Source organism: Rhinatrema bivittatum, chromosome 2, assembly GCF_901001135.1.
Source record: "Rhinatrema bivittatum chromosome 2, aRhiBiv1.1, whole genome shotgun sequence".
Lineage (NCBI taxonomy): Eukaryota > Metazoa > Chordata > Amphibia > Gymnophiona > Rhinatrematidae > Rhinatrema > Rhinatrema bivittatum.
In genome coordinates, this window is record NC_042616.1 from 350,790,212 (window position 1) to 350,814,163 (window position 23,952).

Here is a 23,952-nt window from a genome sequence, read left to right on the forward strand (position 1 = left end):
ACGCTGGTAGAAGATATCCAAAAGGTTGGAAGGAAGGGAGAAGGGATTGTTGGAGATTTTAATCTGCCAGATGTAGACTGGAGGATCCCTTCTGCAGAATCTAACAGTAGAGAGTTAGTGGATGCCCTGCAAGGGACTATGTTCAAACAAATGGTTATGGAACCCATGAGGAAGGGAGTTATTCTCGACTTAGTGCTCACAAATAGGGATAGTGTTTCAAATGTCTAGGTGGGGGACCACCTCACACCAGTGATCATCAAACTGTATGGTTTGATATCACAAATAGGATATGGAGAAGTCACACAAAGACCAGAGTTTTGAACTTCAAAAATATGGACTTTGTTGAAATGGGGAAATTCCTGGAGGTGAAACTTGGAGAAAATGGAAGAAGTGGAGCAACTGTGGGCCAAAGTAAAAGCAAAAATTTCAAAGGCAACTGATCTATAAGTAAAAAAAAGTAAACAAAACAAGGAGAAATAAGAAAACTATCTGGTTCTCAAAGGAGGTGGCTAAAATAATAAAATTAAAAAGAACAGCATTCAAGTTATATAAAGGATCCCAAAAAGAGGAACAAAGGGAAGAATATCTGGCTAAACTGAGGGAGATGAAGAAAGTAATCAGGAAAACAAAAAGTCAGGTGGAAGAAAGGATTGCCAAAAAGGTTAAGAGAGGTGACAAAACATTTTTCAGATACATCAGAGAAAAAAGAAAGGTCTGAAGTGGTATAGTGAAATTGAAAGGTGAGAAGGATCAATATGTGGTTATTACCATTAGTGTAGCTGTGTTTAAAAAAGGTTTAGATAAGTTCATGGAGGAGAAGTCCATTAACTATTAGAGAATAGCCACTGCTATTACTGGTATCAGTAGCATGGGATCTACTTAGTGTTTTGGTACTTGCCAGGTAATTGTAGCCTGGATTAGCCACTGTTGGAAACAGTATGCTGGGCTTGATGGACCTTTGGTCTAACCCGGCCTTGGTGCCCCTCCAGACACTAGTGCCGACCTGGGAACTGATGCCAGCTGGGTCAGTAATGCACCGATGAGCACACTGAGCTTCTCCAGAAGTGGTTTGAGGAGGGCTGCCACCAGATCTGGTGCTGTCTGTGCTACAGGAATGAAGCCCTGCAGTGCCCGTCCCACCACCAGCTGGACTTGGTGCGCCAACTCTTCCTTAAACATTGCCAATGGGAGGAAGGAGGGGTAGCCAGATATTCCTCAGACCCACTAGGTCGATTGGCGATTGGCTCCAGGACCGGTAGAGACTGTTAAGGTCCCCGGGCATCAATTGAGGATGGATGCTCCTTGCCATGGGGCTGCTTTGGGGGCAATGCGGGAAAAGCCAGTACTTCCTCATGCCCAGTACCGTCCATTGACAGGAACTGGTGTCAATGTTTTAGGCTTCCCCACAATGCCCGGCCCGGTCTTTCCCTTGTCCCGAGGTCAAAGACGATAAATTCTGGTGTCCTCGGCCCAGAGAAGATTAACAATTGGTTTCCAGCACCCCTATCCACTGGTGACCTCAACGGAACAGACGTTTCCACTGATGTTGATGGCTTGGTGTCCACTGGTGCGGCTCTGAGATCCTTCAATGCCGATCCTGCCGATGCCTTGTTGAACCTGAAGAGCTGATCCACACCTTGTCAAGTCTCAGCCAATGTCCCTTCTGGGTCATCTGGACGCAAAGCAGCAACTCCGGACGTCATGTGATGCCCCCTGGCAGAGGATACATACCTTATGAGGATCAGTGATGGACATGGTCCTCGGGCATTGGGGCCATTGGCAAAAACTAGACGTGGCCATGATGGGGTGAAACAAAAGGGGCCGAAAGACGAATGATGGCGGTGGGCATCGATGGCCTGCGGGTACCAAGGCACTGCTACCACAGGGGGAATCGACTGTGAAAGAAAACTTACCAAAATGCTGAAAACCCCGACTGGGGACACTACAGGAAGGCACCAAGAGGGACCTGCCGACAGATCTAAGAGAAAAAAAATCACGAAAAACCGTGAGCAGCAAAGTTTTCCACAAAGCAAAAACCTAAGTTTTGAGCTCAATAAAACCGTAAGGCTCACAGTTCCTTGGAAAAAAAGAGTGTGTAGCTAGATTCAAAAAAGAGTGTGTAGCTGGATTCAAAAAAGAGAGTGTAGCTGGATTCAAAAAAGAGAGTGTAGCTGGATTCAAAAAGGTTTGAATAAGTTCATGGAGGAGAAGTCCATTAATGGCTATTAATCAAGTTTACTTAGGGAATAGCCACTGGTATTAATTGCATCAGTAGCATGGGATCTTCTTAGTGTTTTGGTAATTTCCAGGTTCTTGTGGCCTGGTTTGCCCTCTGTTGGAAACAGGATGCTGGGCTTGATGGACCCTTGGTCTGACCCAGCATGGCAATTTCAAAATAAAACCTTGTGTGGACAGGTGGTGTTATGACTGGGTGGTGGGCAAACAAGAGGTGGACCCTTGGGCCGACCTGCAGGTACACACGGAGCAGGCCGGGAGGCGGAGTCAGAGCTTGACAGGAACACCCGGAGCCTGGAATCCCCCCAGGAGGGGCCCGTAGGGACCCGGGCTCTGGGGACTAGCACAGTTCAAGATAGTCCAGAGGGTTCAGAGAGTTCAAGAATGGCTGCCAGAGAAGAGACAGGGAACTGGGTAGCCGGCGGGTCACTGATGAAGGCGGGGCCTGAGCCGGCCGAGGGTAGGAGGCCAGGCTGTGGGCCTACCCGGGAGCAGGAGAGTAGAGTGACCAGCGCTGGAGTCCGGGGTGAACCAGGACCAAGGCAGTCAGCTGGCTAGCGAGAGGTCCATGAGGCAACCTGGGATCAAGGTAGGCGGCAGGCTGACGAGAAGTCCGTGAGGAAAACCGGGGTCAAGGCAGGCAGCAGGCTGGCGAGAAGTCCATGTGGCAAACCGGGGTCAAGGCAGGCGGCAGGCTGGCGAGAAGTCCATGTGGCAAACCGGGGTCAAGGCAGGCGGCAGGCTGGCGAGAAGTCCGTGAGGAAAACCGGGGTCAAGGCAGGCAGCAGGCTCGCGAGAAGTCCATGTGGCAAACCGGGGTCAAGGCAGGCGGCAGGCTGGCGAGAAGTCCGTGAGGCAAACCGGGGTCAGGAACCAGGAGACAACGAGAGCAGCAAGTAAGAACAGGAACAGGAAGCAACTAGTCAGCAGGAAACCTCGTTGCAAGGCGTCTAGTGAGGGACTGGACGCCGGTTAAATCTGGAGTACAGCGTGACGTCAGTAAGCGAGGCGGAGCCGGGCTTCCGGGTGCTGTGCGCTTAAGAAGACTCTTCTCGCACAGGGCCAGGCAGGGATAGGCCTGTAATGGCGTCTTTCTCGTGGGTAGTCCTCGGCCGGCGGCCCTATCGAGCCTGGATTCAAGCGGTTTCCTAAGGGAGCTGAAGCGATGGTAAGCGGGCCTGAGCCCGAACATGAGAGGGGCGGTTGGAACCGCAACAGGTGGTATAGGGCATGTTGGGCATGATCAGTGTGCTTAGTCAAAGTTCTAGAATTCCATATCAGGCTCCATCTGATAATGTCACCCATGTGGGAGGACTACCATCCTGCTTGTCCTCAGAGAAATAAATATTTCCTAAGATTACTCCCGAGTCTACTCGTTCTCATCCCATGACCCTTATTCTAGAGCCTCTTTTTCATTGAAAGAGGCTCACCTCCTGCGCATGGAAACTTTTGGGATATTTAAAAGTCTCTATCATACCTCCCCATCTCGCCTTTCCTCTAGGATGTGCATGTTTATGTCTTTAAGTCTATCCCTATATGCTTTAGAATGAAGGCCACTGACCATCTTAGTAGCTACCCTCTGGATCGACTCCATCCTATTTATATCCTTTTGACAGTGCGGTCTCCAGAACTGTACACAGTATTCCAAGTGAGGTCTCACTAGAGACCTATACAGAGGCAATATCCCCTCCCATTTTCTGCTGACTATGCATTAGTGAACAAACATAGAAGATGGAGAATAGCAGTACATGCAAAAGACAATTAAGCATGCAAACAAAATTAATACTTGATGACTGGAGTTACATTATTAAGTAGATTACAAAATGTGGTACACATTCATTTGAAGACAGTAAGCAGATTGCAAAGTTTATAAACTCAGTTTGTACTGAAGGTATTAAGATTAGTATAGCATCAACATGCAATAAATTAATAATTTAGTGTTGTCTGGGCCAATGATCTTGTAGCTGCTTTGCAAGAGTACTGGGTTCATCCCAGAACAAGATCCTGCTCCATGGACCAGAAGAGATTAGAAGAGCTGTGACAACAGGGATCACAATCATGGTAAGAAAGCCCAGCCATTCTACAAGAACAAAATCAGCTGGACAGATTTAGGGTGCACATGGTCTGTCACTCCTGGACTATCACTACAATGGCTGGGTCAACAGAGGAAGAGGAACATAGCAACTAGCAGAAGTGTGACGTGTGGGGGAAGGGAGAAATTCTAGGATAAAACTGTAAAGAAAAAACCAACTACAATTTAATATTTTCTGCTGCGTGAAAATCTGCAATATCCCTTAATGAATTTCATTAAAACTGGATATTATCATTCCTATTAGGTACAATAAAATAGGTGCAGTTTCATTATTTGGTAAATGTAAATTATTATATACTTACTTTTTCTTTGACTACCAACAACACATGTCTTTTGAAGGTCAACACAGTGCATTTCCATACAGTTTTCTAGCAGCCCACTTTGTCCACAAGTGCAAATTTTATAACAACCAACTTCACCTGTGGATGAAGGAACCTGGATGAGGGTACCTTGCCGAACAAGAAAATCTGAAGCTTCTCCTAACTTGCACCCTGAATTAAAAAAAACAAATATAGTTTATTGTAAATACAAAATTTACAAAATTCTTGTTTTTCATTTACATTACATTTCACGAATATGCTAAATCTAGCCTTTTTTTGTCTTTATTATTTTGCTTTCATTTCATTTATTAAAATTTATGAATCGCTTAACACAACAAAATTGTGGCCTAGGCGATTTGCAATAGAACATCCATAAAATAGTATCACAAACACCAAAAATATTACATACAACAGCATTGGATTCTAAAACATCACAGAAACTACCAGCATTTAAAAAATTCAGACCTTGCATCAAGAGCACTGAAGGAGGATGTTTTTTAGGGAAAGTCTAAATTTCTTCAGATTTTCCTGCATTTGAACCTCGAAAGGTAAAGAGTTCCAGATAGAGGGAGCAGCTACAGAAAAAGCAGTTTCCCGTGTAAATGCAAGACGGGCATGACGGATGGAAGGCACATCTAGTAAACCAAGCTGTGATAATCTTAATTGCCGAATAGGTTGGTAAATCCTGAGAAGGGCATTGCCCAGGGAGGAGAATCCGGACTGAGTAGTTTATATACAGTCATAGCAATTTCAGAAATTGAAAGCCTTTTAAGTGAATCAGGACAGGAGTAATATGTTCGAATCGTTTAGTACAAGACACTAGTCTAGCAGCAGCATTAAGTAATAATTGTAATGGCTGCAGATTAGATTTAGGTAGACCTAACAATAGACTATTACAATAGTCTAAATGCGGAAAGATAATAGCTTGCATTACAGTAAGAAAATCAGAATTAAACAACAAATGGTGAAGACCAGATAGCAAACAATTTGAAAAACCCAGATTTAACAATGGCTTTAATCTGAAGTTTGAATGAAAGTGTAGCATCAAGAAAGATGCCGAGACTTTTAATAGGTTTGTTCAGAGCAAAAGATGAATTATCCAACTTAATGGTGTCTATGTAAGGTGTAGAATGAGGACGATGTATGAGTAAAAACTCTGTCTTTTTTGTATTGAGAGAAAGCTTGTTTTGATTTAGCCATAGTTTGATAGTACTTAGTAGTAGGTGATCAAGTGTTTCTTGCCAAGAAGGTCTGATTTTGATAAAAAGCTGTATGTCATCTGCATATAATTTGAAACCATCTGTAACATTGGTCAGTAATTTAGTAATAGGCGCAAGGTAGATATTAAACAGCATAGCGGACAACATCGAACCTTTGCAGCACTCCAGATTTTAAGAGAAAGGTTGACGACTGCTGATTATTTAAACTAACGGATTGCGAACGGCCTTCAAGGTAGTTGGCAAACCATGCAAGAACAGAGCCATTGATACCACATTCACGCAATCGAAAAAGAAGGATCTCATGGTCGACAGTGTCGAAAGCCAACGAGATGTCCAAAGAAACCAATAGAAATTGATGTCCATTATCAAGTCCTCATTTTAAAGTATCAATAAGTGAGATGAGGAGTAATTCTGCACTCGCAGATCGGCGAAAACCGAATTGATGAGGATTAGGAATTTCGTATTTTTCCAGGAAGTCTATAAGTTGTTGCTGAACAGCGCTTTCAATAATTTTCGGTACAAAGGGAAGGGAAGAAATAGGCCTATAATTTCCAACATCAGTACTGTCTAATTGAGGCTCTTTCAACAAAGGTTTTACTGCTTTTTTAAGACAATTAGGAAGCAAACCAGTATTAAGTGAAGAATTATCAATACATGAGAGAGAGACACTTAAAATGTCAAAGATGGCTTTGAAAACTAACTCAGAGACATTAGTTAGTGGACAAAACACATTATTCATCTTTGAAACAAGGTTGGACATTTTGTTTGTTCTGTTATTTTGTATTTGTTATTGTATCCCAAGAGAATATTAGCAAGTAGTAAGTTGAATTTATTTTTGCCTTGGAGAGATCTACCGGTAGTTGAAAAAGCACTTTGACAATCAAATAGGCTTTTTAAAATTTCTTAAAGAAGGCACTCAAAACCAAGGCATCAAATTTTGCTTTCTATGATAAAACCCTTGGCAAAGTTACCTTTTAAGTATGCCTTCAATTCAAATGCCCAAAACCCTAGGCTAAATAAGGAATCAAACTGTCACAACTAATTATGTTCTTTTACAGTATTCGCATTTAAAGTGTTTGTTATAGTTTGGTGGGTTTCATTTCCTGCATGTGTTATCACATACCTTTGAAGATACAGTGTCTACTTATGCCTGCCTTTGTTCACTAAATAAATGCAAATTCTTCTATTTGCATTTGCTTATTTATTTATATAAGCAGTATGAGGGCGATTTTCAAATAGCCCTCATACTTGCAAACTACATGGGCACTTTTAATGTACATAAATTATGTAAATTTTCAAAAAAACTACCTGAACTTTTATACATATTATGATACTTTAAGATTAGTCATACACTCCTTTTTTAATTTACTCAATTCTATGTTACACTATACAGTGCTGGCTAGAATAGATTTCTGAGTTATCTATCTTCCTTGTTCTTTATACTTTAAGAGCATTCTGGCAGCTGTTTCTATGCTTAAGCATATTTTGTACATATAATATATATGCCATTTTGTTTAGAATACATGAGATGAAGAGGAAGGTCCTAGTTCATTTTATATAGCCCATTCTAATCAAACCTTCCTCATGAACTTGAGATTCCCACTCCAGCTCTGCTAGTAAACTTTTGACATCCATGTTTTTTGCCAACCCACACAGGCATACTGTGAGAGGTCGATTATCAACTGAAAAGGCATTTTAGGACTGCTTCTCCAAATGCACTCTCTCGTTTAGATATTGTCTAGTCAGTAATATGATGTAAAAGTGTGAACTGAAGGCTATGTTGCAGCTTTACATATTTCCTGAATGTGTCACTGAGCGGAAATGTGCAATTGACACTGTTGTGGCTCTTACTTGGTGTGCTTTTACTGGATCACTTTATTTATTTACTTACAGTACTTATAATCCGCTTATAATGGATCATTCTAAGCGGAGTGCATACAAATCAAAACAAGACAATTCAACAGGCAATACATCAAATCAACTTCAGCATCAAAAACAACATTAAACTGTTAAAAACAATATAAATATAAAATCAAAGGCTTCTTCAAACAAGATAGTTTTTAGTCTTTTCCGAAAACCTTAAGATCAGAACTGATCTTAAAGTCATCCAGTAAGGCATTTCATAACTTTGGGCTGACAGATGAAATTGCATAATTGAGTACTTCTTGCAAATGTAGCTCTCGCACATTTGGTACCTCAAGAAATTATAAAGATGATTTTAATTCCCACATGGGAAAATATTTCTTAAACATTTAGCCAAATAACTGGGAGAATTTTCTTGATTTGCTTTCACAACAGCAAAATCTTAACTGCATCCTTGCTAAGTGGAACATGCAGCTTGCTAACTAGTTTGATAAAGTTCTCTTATATACTACAGTAGGTCCTAATTTGTTAAGGACAAAGGATATAAAGAGTTCTGAAGAGAGATGCACTTTCATCCATTTCAAGGCAGTGCTCTTTTACATTTTGAGTATAAAGCATTTGTTCACCTTTGTACACATAAAAATTTGGGAAGAATGTAGGAAGTGCTATTGATCGATTGATGTGAAAATCTGATTACCTTCAGTAGAAATTTAGAATGAGCTCACAGGACTACCCCTATTGTAGGAAAATTGCAGATATGGAGGAGACAATTGCTTATATGGCATTGACATAAAAGTTTTCATAAATTTTAAAAAGTACGTGCATAAATTTTTGCCAGTTTAAATGTATGCAGGTTCTCTTGCTAGGGTCATTTTCAAAATGAAAGTATGTACCTGTCTTTAAAAATTAGTGCAAAGCCGGTGGGTAGAAAAGCACCTGCAAACTTTGCATTTATCTGGACAGTGTTAAAATTACCCCTATACAGGGATGGACTGAGACATGTTGGCACCCATGACAGGCTAGTAATTTGGCACACCTCTCCTCCCCATGGCAGGTGCAAGGGTATTAAGGTGCCCTAGATGAAACTTATAGCTTTGCAGGCGCGCGCACACACACACTTCCCCTTCCATTGGCCCTCACCAAGCACACAGTTAAGAATTATGCATTTGTAACAGATTTTACATGAAAAAAAGAAGTCTTCTGATGTAAAAGTATCACTTACATTTTATTATATATACATGCACTGCTGTGGTGTCAACCAGAAACTCCTGCAAAAGAGACACTTAGAACCCATATAATATTAGACCTGCTTCCACACCCTGCCTGCCTAATTCACTATTGTTCTCTTTGTTGTGTATCTCCCCCCCCATCCCCGTATATTTTACCCACTTCTGTACTACACTTCATGCATCAGATGAAGTAGATTCTGTGCTTAAAAGCTCATGCCTTAATAAAATGGTTAGTCTATAAGATGCCACCCACTTCGTGTCATATTAGGCCTATTGTAACGTGTGTTGGGTGTGTACTTGACCCTCAGAAAGCCATGAGTAAACTGAATTACAATTACAGTATAAAAATCTCCCATACCAAAACATTAGTAATTGCCAGCATTCAAACAGCCCTACCTATGAAAAGGCAACACTACAAATATAATACCAACCCCTAAAACAGCAATACAACTCCTATTAGAATACCTCAGCATAGTCACACATGCAGAACACAAACAGACTCTTACCAAATACAGAAAATAGCAACCATAAAGTATAAATAGAAACATACAGCAAAATCTGAACTGGAAACTGCAACAAGCCAGACTCTCTATGCAGTGCAACAATGGACAAACAGAACCATCATCATTCTTCAATCAATAAAATCAAAACTTATAATAATCATAATAGTAAAAAATATATTACTAAAAAGAATATTTAAAAAAAGATGACAAACAGAAGATCCAATAGTTAAGAACATACAATTTTTTTTAAATGTTCCATACACCAATAAAATATTTCAAATCAGCAGATATATTAAACACCCAAAAAAAAAAAACCTAAGAATAAAAAAAATTCTTATGCTCCATACCTGGGAACTTTTGTTTTCCAGTCACCCTGAGATTGTCATCGATTAGTGGGAGTGGGGATGCATAAGAACATAAGAACATAAGAAAATGCCATACTGGGTCAGACCAAGGGTCCATCAAGCCCAGCATCCTGTTTCCAACAGTGGCCAATCCAGGCCATAAGAACCTGGCAAGTACCCAAAAACTAAGTCTATTCCATGTAACCATTGCTAATGGCAGTGGCTATTCTCTAAGTGAACTTAATAGCAGGTAATGGACTTCTCCTCCAAGAACTTATCCAATCCTTTTTTAAACACAGCTATACTAACTGCACGAACCACATTCTCTGGCAACAAATTCCAGAGTTTAATTGTGCGTTGAGTAAAAAAGAACTTTCTCCGATTAGTTTTAAATGTGCCCCATGCTAACTTCATGGAGTGTCCCCTAGTCCTTCTACTATCCGAAAGAGTAAATAACCGATTCACATCTACCCGTTCTAGACCTCTCATGATTTTAAACACCTCTATCATATCCCCCCTCAGTCGTCTCTTCTCCAAGCTGAAAAGTCCTAACCTCTTTAGTCTTTCCTCATAGGGGAGTTGTTCCATTCCCCTTATCATTTTGGTAGCCCTTCTCTGTACCTTCTCCATCGCAATTATATCTTTTTTGAGATGCGGCGACCAGAATTGTACACAGTATTCAAGGTGCGGTCTCACCATGGAGCGATACAGAGGCATTATGACATTTTCCGTTTTATTCATCATTCCTTTTCTAATAATTCCCAACATTCTGTTTGCTTTTTTGACTGCCGCAGCACACTGAACCGACGATTTCAATGTGTTATCCACTATGACACCTAGATCTCTTTCTTGGGTTGTAGCACCTAATATGGAACCCAACATCGTGTAATTATAGCATGGGTTATTTTTCCCTATATGCATCACCTTGCACTTATCCACATTAAATTTCATCTGCCATTTGGATGCCCAATTTTCCAGTCTCACAAGGTCTTCCTGCAATTTATCACAATCTGCTTGTGATTTAACTACTCTGCACAATTTTGTGTCATCTGCAAATTTGATTATCTCACTCGTCGTATTTCTTTCCAGATCATTTATAAATATATTGAACAGTAAGGGTCCCAACACAGAACCCTGAGGTACTCCACTGTCCACTCCCTTCCACTGAGAAAATTGCCCATTTAATCCTACTCTCTGTTTCCTGTCTTTTAGCCAGTTTGCAATCCACGAAAGGACATCGCCACCTATCCCATGACTTTTTACTTTTCCTAGAAGCCTCTCATGAGGAACTTTGTCAAACGCCTTCTGAAAATCCAAGTATACTATATCTACTGGTTCACCTTTATCCACATGTTTATTAACTCCTTCAAAAAAGTGAAGCAGATTTGTGAGGCAAGACTTGCCCTGGGTAAAGCCATGCTGACTTTGTTCCATTAAACCATGTCTTTCTATATGTTCTGTGATTTTGATGTTTATAACACTTTCCACTATTTTTCCTGGCACTGAAGTCAGGCTAACCGGTCTGTAGTTTCCCGGATCGCCCCTGGAGCCCTTTTTAAATATTGGGGTTACATTTGCTATCCTCCAGTCTTCAGGTACAATGGATGATTTTAATGATAAGTTACACATTTTTACTAATAGGTCTGAAATTTCATTTTTTAGTTCCTTCAGAACTCTGGGGTGTATACCATCCGGTCCAGGTGATTTACTACTCTTCAGTTTGTCAATCAGGCCTACCACATCTTCTAGGTTCACCGTGATTTGATTCAGTGACTTTTCCCCCTCTCTCATATTCTATCTATATCTTTGGAATTACCTCCTGGGGTTCACATTACCAGTACTGCCCTAGTGCAATTCCTTTTAGCTAAGGATAGATAGATGGAGTTATGGAGAGGCACCATTCATTACAGCCTCTCCCTTTGAGGGTGCTGGGATAGCCATCTCCCCTGGTGAGGAAATAAAAGCAGCTTGCAGTAGTGCCAGAGTGGAAAAGTGCAGCCTGACTTTTGAAGTTAGAGGTGTTGGAGCTTTGCCTTCATTTGGATTTTTGGGCTCCGGCACTCCAACCTGGTGTCCCTGAATGAGGTCAGAGATCTGCTCTTCCAGTCCACTCTCTGGCTGGTAGGGTTTGCATTCTGGGTTGTTTGCAGATTTACAGAATTTTTTCTTTGTAAGAAGCCTATGACACCCTGGGTAATGCCTGGAGAGAATCCACAGGGAAACATTTCCCTAGGGGAAATGACCCTCTGCAGAGAATGTCTGGTGTTTCCGAAATCAGTTTTTGGGAAGAGACTTTTGGTTGAAAGAGCTGGGAGGAAGAGCTTTACTGCCCCCTTCCTACCCTGACAAAAGAAACAACAAAGAGCTGGGTGTTCCTCAGAGGATCTTTTCCATCAAGGATTCAAGGGAAAGAGACAGAGATAAAAGCTGGAAATTTGTATAACTGTAACAACAATATTGAAACTGAAGACTCCCACTTAGTGATAGGATTTTACCTGTTATGCAGCCTCATCCTCTGTTGCTCCTGCAATGACGCCTCCCCACCAGCAGAGGCCTCTAACGAGCACTGCTTCCAGCCACTGGAGCCAGCTCCTCAGTAACCACCTGACTAGACCTGTCTTGCATCCTCTGCTCCACCAGGCGTGCTCAGCGAGCTTAGCCTCCAGCTTTGCCAAGCTCCTTCTCACTGCCTACCCCACACCTAAGCTCCAGTGGAATGTAACCCAGCCTCGCCAGTGTAACCCTTGCCTTTTCATGGAGTCTTTCTTGGCTCTCTGACCTGGCCTTTGTTTCCTTATTCCATGCCTTTGGCCTACGGACCTTCTTGCCTTGTGACCTATGGTCCTTCTTGCTCCTTGCCTTGCGGCCTATGGGCCTTCTTGCTCCTTGTACCTTGTCTTGTGGCCTACTCAGGCCTTACCTTGTGACCTTCCTACCCCTAATATCGTGCTCTGTGGACTACTCTGACCTTACCCTGCCTAAAGGCCTATCTAGGCCATTCCTTGCTTTACTCTGCGGTCTACACTAGGCCTCACCTTGGGTTGTGGCCTACGGGCTTATAGCCTAGTGGCCTATAGCCTTCTTGTCTTTGGGCTTCTTTGCTCTATATTCTGTGTTACCACTGTGTAAGTCCTGACTTGGTCTTTGTTTGGGTCTTGTCCTTGTCTGATCTTGTCTTGCCCCTTCTAGTCTTGTTGGTTCTAGTATCCTGCACTCAGCTACTTCACTGACTGTGTACCTGCCCAGTACCCTGCCTTATGTTCTTATGCTTGTATCTCTCCCTGACTGTTCTCCTACCTTGCCTTGTCTCTGTACTTTGCAGTTCCAGTATCCAGTCCAACCCTGTGCCAAGCCTCACTCCAGCCTTACCAGCCTGTCCAAGCCTCATTCTAGCCTTACCAGTGTTAGAATCCAGCTGCCTTCCCAGACTCCTTGGCAGCAGACGTTCACAGTGCGGCAGTGCCACTGGACACTGACACATGTGATACTAGAACCCGGTAAAGAGAAGCTTAGGGTGTACGTGCGATTCAATGTGCACGATTCAGCACACACTGACTGGAGAGTTGGGTACCCACCCCAATGATGATGTCACATGCTCAAGACTGCTTAGCCTGCCTGGACTTTGATTCATTGCCTCAGCAAGGTGGTCTCCTGGTTGCTGCTCCTCCTGGTTCTAGTCTTCTCTTGCTTCCAGCTTGGTTTCTGTCTTCAGCTCCAGCCTGGTTCCGTCTTCTCAGCCTTCAGTTTTACTTCAGTCTTCACCTGTGGCTCCACTGCAGTTTTCAGCTCCGCTTCAGCCCTCAGACTTGTCGCAAGCCATCAGCCTTGTCTCAAACCATAAGCCTTGCTTCAAGCCATCAGTCTTGTCCTTGCCTAGATTCAGATGTATAGACTATGACTGAGCCCAAATGTATAGACATTTGGGCTCAGTCATAGTCTGGCCCATGCCAAGATCTGCTTACCTGCTGTTGGCGTCTCAGGAATCTACCTACGAGGCTACGTCATGGCAAGAGGGGCTCACGCATACGCAGCTCCTTACAATTTGCTGATGTCATGAGCTCAGTGAATGCGTCCCTGCAACAGGCCATCGCTGCCTTGATCACCCAGATGCAGGAGCAAAAAACAGAACTGATTGGTCTCCTGCACCAGTTCATGTCAGAGGCCCAGCAGCAACTTGATCAAGTAAAAGACTCATTACAGACCTTGTCACAGCATTTAGACATGATACAAGTTCAACGTCCAGTCTTAGTTTCAGTTTCACTTCTGGCAAATCCTGCACCAGACCCAATCATCACTTCTGGTGAACCCTGCACTGGACCCAATCTGGATTGGTAAGTCCATGATTCAACTACCGCCACCTCCAAGGTATGGGTGTGATCCTAAAGCATGCAGAGGATTCCTTAATGAGTGCAAGATGCAATTTGAATTACAGCCAGCTTGTTTTTTCTCCGACCGTATATACTCTCCTTGTTGGATGGTCCAACTCTCCCTTGTGAGATGATTTGCTTCTCAGGAATTTGGCCAATTTCATTCAGCAATTCCGTACTAATCAGGGCAATTGTTCTGTTGGCGAATATGCGGCAGAATTCGTACCTTAGCTTCCAAACTCGGTTGGAGCGAAGATAGCCAAACTGTCATTTTTTGGCAGGTATTATTTGAGAGAATGAAAGATGAATTTGCAGCCCATGACCTTCCTCCAACTCTAAAAGCACTCATTGCCTTGGCTATGTGTATTGACCTGAGATGCCAAGAACAGACCTCACTACTGGTTCCCAGACCTCAGATCTTTCACAACCCATCCTGAAACCACCGAAGGTAGCTGCCTTCGAAGAATCCAAGGAATTGGGTAATACCAAACTTTTGCTTGATGAGAAAAAAATGCAAAGATCACAAAATCTTTTTCTCTAGTGTGTCACACAAGATCATTTTGTCCGTCAGTGAGACCAGAAAACTCTATAAAGAGAAGTCTTGTCAGGAAGGAAGTCTTGCACCATCCTGCTTCCTCTTCGCTACTGATGGTTCCAGTGTGACTTACCTACAGAAAACACTCAGTTCAGACTGAAGCTTTAGTAGATTCCGGATTCGGGGGCAACTTTATTAAAGAATCACTGCTGCGTCAATGTGGTTGCCCTACTATCAGCTTAACCATCCCGTGTCATTTCGTCCATCTACAGAGAACCCCTACCTGGTCGTGTGACTACAGCTTTCTTGCTTATTGTGATGCAGATTGGGTCTTACCAAGAGAACATTCAATTCTATGTACTATCTGAAGCATCCAGTCCTTCTGTTCTTGTTCTAACCTGGCTGAGTCTTCTTCAACCATCTCTTGTATGAATTTCTTATAGACTGACCAATAGGGTCCATCCTGCCAAAAACATTAATTTGTTTCATTTTTATCTTCAGCTTCTTCCCTTCGAATTACTTCGTCTGAAGTGCCGGTTTTGCCGCTTCAATTTACATCCTGTTCCTACGTGAATTCTGAACTGTGTTGTCCTCCTGCCAAAGAACCTTTGTCTATCAATCAGGACCAATCTCAGTCCTTGTCCAAGCTTTGCAGCCTTTTCTTCAGTTGCCTTCTGATTTTTCAGTCCGGTCTCAAAACAAAATCTCTGGATCCTGGGTCTGGACCCCCTGGCTCCCAGTTGGTAAAATAGTACCTTCGTCTCCTCAGAAGCCAAAGAAAAGAGGCTTGAGGAGGGGGTACTGTTAGAATCCAGCTGCCTTCCCAGACTCCTCAGCAGCTGATGATCACCTTGCATCAGGGAATCGCCATTGGACACACTGACGCATGTGATATTAGGACCCGGTGAAGAGACGCTTAGGGTATGTATGTGCATCGGTGCGCACGATGGCGGGAGAGTCGGGTACCTGCCCCAATGATGATGTCACAGGCTATGGACATGGATATGTTGCCTCAGCAAGAAAGTCTCTTGGTTCCTGCTCCACCTGGCTCCAGTTTATTGTCTTGCTCAAGCCCTCCAGCTTGGTTCCTGCCTTCAGCTTCTGCTTGGTTATGTCTTCTCAGCCTTTAGCTTTTCTTCAATCTTCAGCTCCACTTCAGCCCTCAGCCTTGTCTTTACCTGGCTTCAGCTGCAAGCCTGGGCTTTGTATAGACCTTTGGACTCAATCATAGTCTGGCCCATGCCAATACTCGCACAACCACCGTTGGCATGGGTCTCAGGACTCTACTTACAAGGCTGCATTATGGCAAGAGGGGCACATGCATACGCAGTTCCTTACAACCAGCCTGTCCAAGTCTCGCTCCAGCCTTAGCAGCCTGTCCAAGCTTGCTCCAGTAGTCCTGACTCACTATGTTATATGCCGCTGCAGCCAAGTCCTACTGGCCTAGAAACCAAGAGCTCAACCTTCTGTGAAGGGGGACTGGTTAGGCAGAAGAACGACCCTAGTCCTCAGAATCCAGCCTTGTAGTCCTGTACCGCTCCTTCAGTGATGTACCTTGAGCCGAGCCAAGTATCCAATGACACTTGGAGTCTTCACCTCTGAGGAGAGAGGAAATTGACACTCTCTGTGCAGACGCTGTTACCCATTTTGACCAACTTTGGAGGGATGTTTCCTGCTCACACATGGAAACCTCATTTTATCCATGCCTTGGAAGGTGAATTTTTCCCCTGCCCTGGTAGTAAGAGACTTTTGCACAGATAGATTGTGATCATCAGAGCTGTGGTGCTAAGAACTGTTTGAATTGTGTCATTTATCTAATATACCTTCAATAAAGTTTACTTTTAAACACTCAAATCAGAGTCTCCTGCGTGTTATTGGCACCTATAGTATCAACAGTAGTGAAGGATTTATACCTCTCTTAGGGAGAAAAAGAGCCAGTGTCACTCAGCACACTGAAGGAGAAATGTTTTCCCCCACACAAAGAACTTACGCCTCGGGAAAGAGTTGTGTAAGAAATCTAGTGCAAGCGGATCCAGCCTCAGGAACTAAGAAATTGCCATACTGGGTCAAACTAAGGGTCCATCAAGCCCAGCATCCTGTTTCCAACAGTGGCCAATCCAGACTACAAGTACTTGGCAAGGACCCAAAAACTAAGTGTATCCCATGCTACTAATGCTAGTAATAGCAGTGGCTATTTTCTAAGTCAACTTAATTAATAGCAGGTAATGGACTTCTCCTCCAAGAACTTATCCAATCCTTTTTTAAACCCAGCTACACTAACTGCACTAACCACATCCCCTGGCAACAAATTCCAGAGTTGAGGGAAAAAGAATTTTCTCCGATTAGTTTTAAATGCGCTTCATGCTAACTTCATGGAGTGCCCCCTAGTCCTTCTATTATCCAAAAGAGTAAATAACCGAGTCACATTTACCCACTCTAGACCTCTCATGATTTTGAAGACCTCTATTATATCCCCCCTCAGCTGTCTCTTCTCCAAGCTGAACAGCCCTAACCTCTTTTAGTCTTTCCTCATAGGGGGGCTGTTCCAACCCCTTTATCATTTTGGTCGCCCTTCTCTGTACCTTCTCCATCGCAACTATATCTTTTTTGAGATGCGGCGACCAGAATTATACACAGTATTCAAGGTGTGGTCTCACCATGGAGCAATACAGAGGCATTATGACATTTTCCGTTTTATTCACCATTCCCTTCCTAATTCCTAACAATCATTGATCAGATTATAAACATTTTTATGGCATCACTGGTAGTTAACTTCTACCCCAAAACATGATTACATATATACATATACACATATATATACATATACACATATATACAACACATATCTCCCTTTCGCACACATAAGAACATGCTAGTGCGCACACACACAGATGCACCCTCTTTCACACACATGCTCACATACACACACACACAGATGTTCCCCTATCTCTCACACATCCACAGATGCTCCCCCTCTCACACATGTACTCACAAACTCGGTTGCTCTCTCTCTCTCTCACACATGTGCTCACACAAATACAGATACTCCCTCTCTCATACATGTGCTAACCCTCACAGAAGCTTCCTCTCTCACACACATGCTTGCACAAACACACAGAAGCTCCCTCTCACACACATACGCTCACACATGCTCCCTTCTCTTGCCCCCCCCCCCCCCCCCCCCACACACACACACCTCCCCAGGATCTCCAACTCTTCTTTGGTTGTGATCCGCTGCCAGCCCTGCGCTCTCCTCTTCACTTCAACTGCTGGAGGGTTGGGGTCCGCTGGGCATCCCTGAGGCCCCCTCCAATCTTAGGTGGGTTGGGGGTCAGCCAAGCGACCTCACGGTGCACTTCAATCTTTGGCCACCAGTGGTTTGGGATCTTTGAGCAGCCCCACAGCCTCCTCTGATCTTTGACCACCAGCAGGTTGGAGGCTGCTGGGAGGCCCCATGGCCTCCTTAAATCATCGGCTGTTGGATCTTTCACAGGAGGAGCTGGAGGGAGGCAACCAGTGCAGCAGAGAGATGGTGAGGTTTCAGTGCCCTATTGGTTGGCCCATGTGGTGGTTTCACCAAAATAAACACTTCATACCAGCAGCTTAAGAAAGACCTTATTAGAAAATTTCAGGAAAGGCAATTCAGAAGGAGTCTCAGACAGCATTGCTTACACAATAGGTTAAATCCAATTCACACACCAATGAGCTAGTTTGTTTTCATAACGTTTTCCAAATTGGTTGATATTAACTCAACATCCTTAAGTGGCAAGAATAGTGAATATATCTTTGATAGGAGGTGTGCTTCCCAACTCACTGAAAAAAGCCTATTCTCAAAAATTCTCAGTTAAATCTTTTATAGCCTGCAAGTTGCAGGCCAATTTCAAATCGCCCATGTCTAGCAAAGAACTAGAGAAAACTGTTCACAAACAACTTTGCGACTATTTAGAAGAAAATGCCTAACTAAATCAAAGATAATATATATAGATTCAGAAAGAAGCACAGAAACTTTGCTCCTTTCATGGTTTGATAGTATATTCCATGAATTTAATTATGGCAGCTGATACTTGTTGATTTTACTTGATATATCAGCAGCATCTGACACCTTAGATCATAACACCTTGATATCCACCTGTCTGAGTTTGGATTTAACACCACCATTCTGAACTGCTTTTGTTCATTTCTTAGTAACAGAAAATTTGCTGTCAGTATTGATTTGGGTAAGTACACACGGGTTAACACAAAAACAGGGGTTCCACAAGGGTCTATTTTGTCAGTAACCTTATTCAATGTATATGTATCTCCTCTCTGTAAAATGGATTGGGTTTGAATTTTAGAATCTATGCAGGTGATATTCAGTTTTCTTTCCCCATAATAATATCATTTGGCTGAAACGTTAAAGGAACTTAGAATTTACATGTCTGCCATTCAGAAATAGCTAACGTATAATAGACTAGCTTTAAATGTGAACAAATCAGAATTAATACTCATCTAGATTTTGTGAAACTATTGATGAGCTTCCCATTCTGTGCTTTGATAATCGAAACTAAAAATTCAGTCTGTAACACGAGACTTGGGGGTATAGATTGGTACAAGGTTTTCTATGAAGCAGCATGTTAAGGATTTAGTTAAAGCTGGTTATTACAAATTAAGATTAGTAAAATGATTAAAATGCTTTTTAGATCATGAACATTTTAGATTGGTGCTTCAGAATATAATCTCTGTGGGCTTAGACTATTGTAACTCGCTGTTTTTAGGGGTCCCTGCAAATACTATCAGACCAACGCAGCTGCAGCAGAACTCAGCAGTCAGAGTTCTCACTGCTGCTTGTAGATATGATCACATAACCCTTGTTTTATTATATTTACATTGGTTGCCAATTCAGTATAGGGTGCAATATAAAATACTATCTCTGTTACATATGATAGTTCATAGTGATTACATTTTTTGGTTAGGAATAAGGTTTTACCTGCACACACCTTCACGTAACATAGAGTCTGCCAATAAAGGCCTGTTATCTATTCCCATGATAAGGCAAATACACTTGGGTATAGTTAGGGAGAAGGCCAACTCTGTGATGGGCCCTTTATTGTGCAACACCATGCCAGAAAAATTTATTACATGTCAAAAACCTTTTTTAAAAAGGACTCAATACATGACTGTTCAAACAGGCTTTTGGTGAGCTGATATAAAATTTTTGATTGCATATACGTTGGGAAGCATTGAGTAGGAAGGCAGGGTTCAGAGGCAATGTTCAGAGATTTAAGAAGCTATAGAACAAGAGTTTAATGTCTAATTGTTTTTATGTTTCATGAGATCTTGTATATTTTATTATTTATTTTACATTGTGATTTTATGTGAAGTCATTTATGGATTATGTACGGTTTGATTTTTTAATTTTATGTATGTTCTATTTTAAACCGCTTTGGTTATTTTAGTGGTATATAGGAAAATTAGTTTCTTACCTGATAATTTTCGTTCCTGTAGTACCAAGGATCAGTCCAGACTGCTAAGTTGTGCCTCCCCTCCAGCTGATGGAGTCAGAGAAAAGCTGAAAAGCACCCCCCAGATATACTGGCGTGCCACCTGCAGTCCCTCAATATATTCGATATCAAAGCAGAAGGACTAAATTACTACTTCCGCCAACCCTTCTTTTTTTTTTTTTTTTTTTATAACAACCACTGACCAGATCAACTCCTTTGAACGACAGACAAAAAACACCGTAACTCTCTAAACACAGAAATTTCCTTTAACAACCGAAAAACACATTAGAATAGAATGTAAGTCAAATAACTTACCGTTTACACTGCGTAAACTCTTGTAGCCAAAAAACCTTTAAGAGCATAATAACCACGAGCGGGCTCTCCGCAAACAGACTTGGGCGGGCATCTGGACTGATCCTTGGTATTACAGGAACGAAAATTATCAGGTAAGAAACTAATTTTCCTTTCCCTGTACGTACCAGGATCAGTCCAGACTGCTGGGATGTACCCGAGCCGCCTTAAATGGGGTGGGACCCCGAGAGTCCCGCTCGAATGACACTGCTCCCAAAAGACTCGGAAGACGGACCACGGACATCCAGTCGATAGTGCCTAGCAAATGTATGCAAGGATTTCCAAGTGGCCGCCCTGCAAATCTCCTGTGAAGACACAAAATGGCTTTCAGCCCACGAAGTTGCCTGAGAGCGAAGAGAGTGAGCCTTCAGACCATCAGGAACAGCCTTACCACATCCAATGTATATGGAAGCAATGGCCTCCTTCAACCATCGAGCAATCGTCGTCTTGGATGCCTGAAGACCCTTCTTGGGACTCTTCCACAAGACGAATAAGTGATCCGATCTCCGAAAATCGTTAGTCACCTCCAAATACCTGAGGAGCACCCGACGGACATCCAAACACTTTAAGTCCCGACCTTGAGTAGACTGGAGCTCCTCTTCCAAAACGGAAGGCAATTCCACTGTCTGATTCACATGAAAGGCCGAAACTACCTTGGGCAAGAAGGAAGGAACTGTGCGTAATGAGACTCCCAACTCGGAGATCCGCAGGAACGGTTCCCTACAAGAAAGAGCCTGCAATTTCGAGACTCGTCGTGCGGAAGAAATGGCCACTAGAAACACTGTTTTGAGAGTTAAGTCCTTCAACGAGGACAACTTAATGGGCTCAAACGGCACCGTGCAGAGACCACGTAGTAGCAGGTTCAAGTTCCAGGAAGGACAGGGCATCCGCACCGGAGGACGCAAATTCCTAGCACCACGCAAAAAACGACCAGCATCCAGGTGGCTGGCGAGAGAGAACCCTTCGACCTTACCTCTCAAGCACCCCCAGAGCCGCTACCTAAACCCTAAGTGAACTATAGGCCAAACCTTTCTTCAAACCCTCCTGCAGGAACGTAAGGATATGCCCCACCGAAGACCGCCGTGGCGAGATCTTCAAAGCACCACACCAAGCATCAAACACCTTTCACGCTCGCGCATAAGTGAGCGTGGTTGAAGATCTACGCGCACGAAGGAGAGTGGCAATGACCGTGTCCGGATAACCTTTTTGTCTCAACTGCCTCCGCTCATAAGACAAGCCGCCAGACAAAAGCGATCCGCCAGATCGAAAATACTGGACCCTGTTGAAGGCAATTCGGAAGATGACCTAATCGTAGTGGACCGTCCACCGCCAGATTGACAAGATCCGCGAACCATGGACGCCGAGGCCACTCCGGAGCCACGAGAATCACTAGCCCCCGATGGGATTCTATGCGCCTCAACACCTTTCCCACCAGGGGCCATGAAGGGAACACATATAGGAGGACGTGAAGAGGCCACGGCAGCACCAGAGCATCCACGCCTTCCGAGCCGTGCTCTCGCCTTCGGCTGAAGAACCGCACCGCCATTGCATTTAACAGAGTCGCCATCAAATCCAGGTGCGGGACTCCCCAACGCTGGGTGATGAGATACATCGCTTCGGCCAATAGCTCCCACTCCCCTGGATCCAGGAGTTGGTGACTGAGGTAATCCGCCTGTACGTTGTCCACGCCTGCAATATGGGTGGCCGCGATGCGTGACAAATGACGTTCTGCCCAGGCCATCAATACAGACGCTTCGTCCGCCACCGGATGACTTTTGGTGCCTCCTTGCCGATTGATATACGCCACCGTGGTCACATTGTCTGACAGAACTCTCACCGCTCGTCCGCGTAACATCGGGAGGAGGAGCCGCAAGGCCAGCCGCACCGCCCTGGTCTCCAGTCGATTGATGGACCATGTATGTGGCTTGGTGGGCAGACCACGTCCCCTGCACTGCTCGGGACTGGCAAACCGCCCCCCCAACCGGAGAGGCTGGCATCCGTGGTCACCACTATCCAAGATGGAGGCTCTAAGTCCACCCCCTGCAGAAGATGGTCCGGGATTAGCCACCAAGCGAGACTGGAACGGGCCGGCTCCATCAATGGTAACTCCATGCCGTAATCCTCGGACCTGGGATCCCAACGAGAAAGAAGTGCTCTCTGTAAAGGCCGCGTATGCGCAAAAGCCCATGGAACCATCTCCAGAGTAGAAACCATATGACCAATGACCTGTAAATAGTCCCAGGCCATAGGTACTGGGAGATCCATCAGGTTCCGCACCTGCGACATCAGATTGACCATACGTTGATGTGGTAGAAACACCTTGCCCAGCAAGGTATCGAACCGGGCCCCCAAGAACTCCAACTGTTGGGTCGGCTCCAGCCGGCTCTTCGCAAAGTTGACCACCCAACCTAACGCCTGCAATTGCTGTACCACCAGCCGAACCGCCCGCGTGCACAATGCTTCCGACTTCGCCCGGATGAGCCAGTCGTCGAGATAAGGATGGACCAGAATTCCTTGACGGCGCAGGAAGGCTGCCACGACCACGAGAACCTTGGTGAACACCCTCGGAGCAGTCGCTAAGCCGAACCGCAAGGCACAAAACTGGTAATGGTTCCCTAACACCATGAATCTCAGGCACCTCTGATGATGCTCCCTGATTCCTATGTGCAGGTACGCCTCGGTCAGATCCAAAGAAGCCAAAAATTCTCCTTTGTGGACGGCCGCAATAACAGACCGCAGTGTCTCCATGCGAAAGTGAGGAACGCGCAACCCCTTGTTTACGACCTTTAAATCCAAGATGGGCCTGAACGCGCCCTCCTTCTTCGGAACCACGAAGTAAATGGAGTACCGGCCAGTCTTGCGCTCGACCGGTGGGACCGGCAATACCGCCCCCAGAGACCTCAAGCGGTCCAGAGTCTGGGCGATAACCAGCTGCTTCTCCGGAGGACCGCAAGGCGACATCATAAAAAGATCCCGGAGGGGACGAGCAAAATCCAACTCGTAACCGTGGCGGATAACATCGAGAACCCATTGATCCGAGGTTATCTTGACCCATTCCCCCCAAAACCGGGACAACCGACCCCTGATGCACGGAAGAGAGGAATGGGCCTGCGCGCCTTCATTGCGAAGTCTTGTTAGGAACAAACCCTTACGAGGGTCCAGAACATTGCGGTCACCTGCCACGAAAGGAAGAAGTCCAGGATTGGGACCGTGCCGCTGGCTTTCGTTGGGAAAAGGAACCACCCCTCCCCATGCGGAACAGTTGCTGTCCCCGAAAACGGGCTCTGGAGTTCCCGAAGGGCCGAGGCTGACGGGGCTTATCCTCTGGCAACTTATACACCTTATTATCTCCTAGGTCCTTAATGAGCTGATCCAGCTCATCCCCAAACAACACCTTACCTTTGAAGGGGAAA

General features: G+C 44.2%; 1 protein-coding gene across 3 annotated transcripts in view; it reads right to left on the bottom strand.

Annotated features, from left to right (window-relative positions):
• RECK (reversion inducing cysteine rich protein with kazal motifs) overlaps positions 1 to 23,952 on the bottom strand; it is a 631,029-nt gene that overhangs the window by 235,211 nt on the left and 371,866 nt on the right. For all 3 annotated transcript variants that reach the window (XM_029589886.1, XM_029589885.1, XM_029589887.1), the window contains one exon: positions 4,630 to 4,818. In XM_029589886.1, coding sequence (XP_029445746.1) covers positions 4,630 to 4,818 — 189 coding nt within the window. The remainder of the gene's footprint in view (positions 1 to 4,629; positions 4,819 to 23,952) is intronic.